Source organism: Vollenhovia emeryi, unplaced genomic scaffold (assembly GCF_000949405.1).
Source record: "Vollenhovia emeryi isolate VEMERY1.0 unplaced genomic scaffold, V.emery_V1.0 DF946134.1, whole genome shotgun sequence".
NCBI classification, from domain to species: Eukaryota; Metazoa; Arthropoda; class Insecta; order Hymenoptera; family Formicidae; genus Vollenhovia; species Vollenhovia emeryi.
This window is the reverse complement of record NW_011960232.1, coordinates 150-1,982: the sequence shown is the minus strand read 5'-3', so window position 1 is coordinate 1,982 and position 1,833 is coordinate 150. Positions and strand designations below refer to the sequence as shown.

The 1,833-nt window shown below is 40.4% G+C and overlaps 1 protein-coding gene across 1 annotated transcript; it reads left to right on the top strand.

The window, feature by feature from the left end:
* Positions 1 to 234: 234 nt before the first annotated feature.
* Positions 235 to 1,222, top strand: LOC105560216 (serine/threonine-protein phosphatase 4 regulatory subunit 2-like; the record flags this gene model as incomplete). The annotated part of the gene is made up of 2 exons (XM_012009121.1): positions 235 to 283; positions 697 to 1,222. Coding segments are annotated over exons 1-2 (575 nt in total), but the record flags the coding sequence as incomplete, so codon positions are not given.
* Positions 1,223 to 1,833: the final 611 nt, after the last annotated feature.

The window sequence follows — 1,833 nt, the reverse complement described above, 5'->3', positions numbered from 1 at the left end:
TCGCTAAATTTTAAATAATTACAACTACTTTGTGAGACATGACTCGAAAAAATGGTTCGGGACTTTTCGACTCAGTTTTTCATGAGAAATATCACTATATAAATGGTGGGCGCGAATTAGAATACACCCTGTATACGTGAATTATCTAGGTGCACAACACGTGTATACGAAAACAGTCGCACGACAACTCGAATACTAGTTAAAACGAATGATGAAGAGCTTGCTCCACCTGAGATGATCAGAGGTCAACGGCCCAAAAAGATTCTAGCGGTGGTACAAACGGGTACAAACGACTACGAAACAGTATCCCTTTTCAGAATTTTAAATATCTTAAAAAATGACGAAGTTGGTTCCTACCCCTATTTTGAAAATTCGGTACAACCACCCCCTTGGGGGTACAAACGAAACCAGCGGCGGTACAAACGAGTACAAACGATGCTCTTTCGAATGGCGCAATTAGATTTCAGATATCTTAAAGTGGGGTGGTGGCGATTTTTTCACCCTTTCGTAACTTTCACCCCTTTGAGGTACAAACGAAATGAATGGTGGTACAAACGGGTACAAACGATGCTCTTTCGAATGCATTAAAAAAATTTTTTTTTATTAAAGTCGGGTGCTAAGTTCACACAGGTGAAAGCGTACCATTTACTAGAAAAGAATGAAATGAACCACTATTTTATGAACATACATTTCAAGATGAAATACACAATATTCCACTAAATCAACAAGAAAACACTAATGAAACAGAATCTCTACCTATAACAGAATTAACTGAAACCGAAAATGACATTCAGAACATTCAACTCGAGACAGAAATTTTACTCTCAGAAAATTTAAACAATAATAATAATGATAACATTGCTAATACCTCTAATTCACAAATAATAATACCACCTAATCTTTTACAGATAATAAATAATTTAGCAGGAGATTATGACTATGATGAAATTTGTCAAGAGAAAAATTCAGGTACAGATTTTCGCGAAGTTTTGACAGATGAAACAAGAGGAAATAATTCTAATCCAGAAGGTGATCAAGATAGCCTGAGCTCCGATGAAGACTCGAACGAAGAAGATGAAGAAGCTAATTTTGAAGAAAAAGAAGAAGATGACAGTGACAAAGACATTGACGAAACATATAACGAACTTGACTTAGACGATCTAATTAACGAAACAGAAAAACAGATGGAAACACGCGGACAGAAATCTAGTCACGAGACACGGTAGTGTCTCGCGCTAAGTATAAGCGACCAACTATTAAGTGACAAGCTAGAACCACGCGCGCGACACCGACCGTGTAGTTTACGCGAGTACGCGAGTTGACGGGCCCTCAGAATTTCGGATCTCAACAACGGCTGATCCGACGAACTTGAGACTGCGCTTAATCGATAGCTTGGGTACGATTTGCATAATAAAAGTGTTTTTTCTTTTCTCCTACGTGCCCCGTGTGTGGAGATATTGCTTGCAATGCAGAGTTCGCAGTTATGAATTCGCGTTTAAGAAACATCGTCCACGTCGTCGTCGTCGTCGTCAACCACCAGAATTCCATTTCATATTTCTGCCGCACGTGGCGCTCGCAAGCTCGGCTGACGTGACTGACGTTACGTTACCGACTTGCGAGCGCCCGTAAATAGAGTGAACCTAACCTATGTGCCGATTTATCACGAGACACGGTAGTGTCTCGTGCCAAGTATAAGCGAAAAGTTTTAAAGTGACAAGCTAAACCACGCCCGCGACACCGACCGTGTAGTTTACGCGAGTGCGCGAGTTGACGGGTCCTCGGAATTTCGGATTTAATGTAATAACGTGTCTCGTGTTATTATAACGTGTCTCG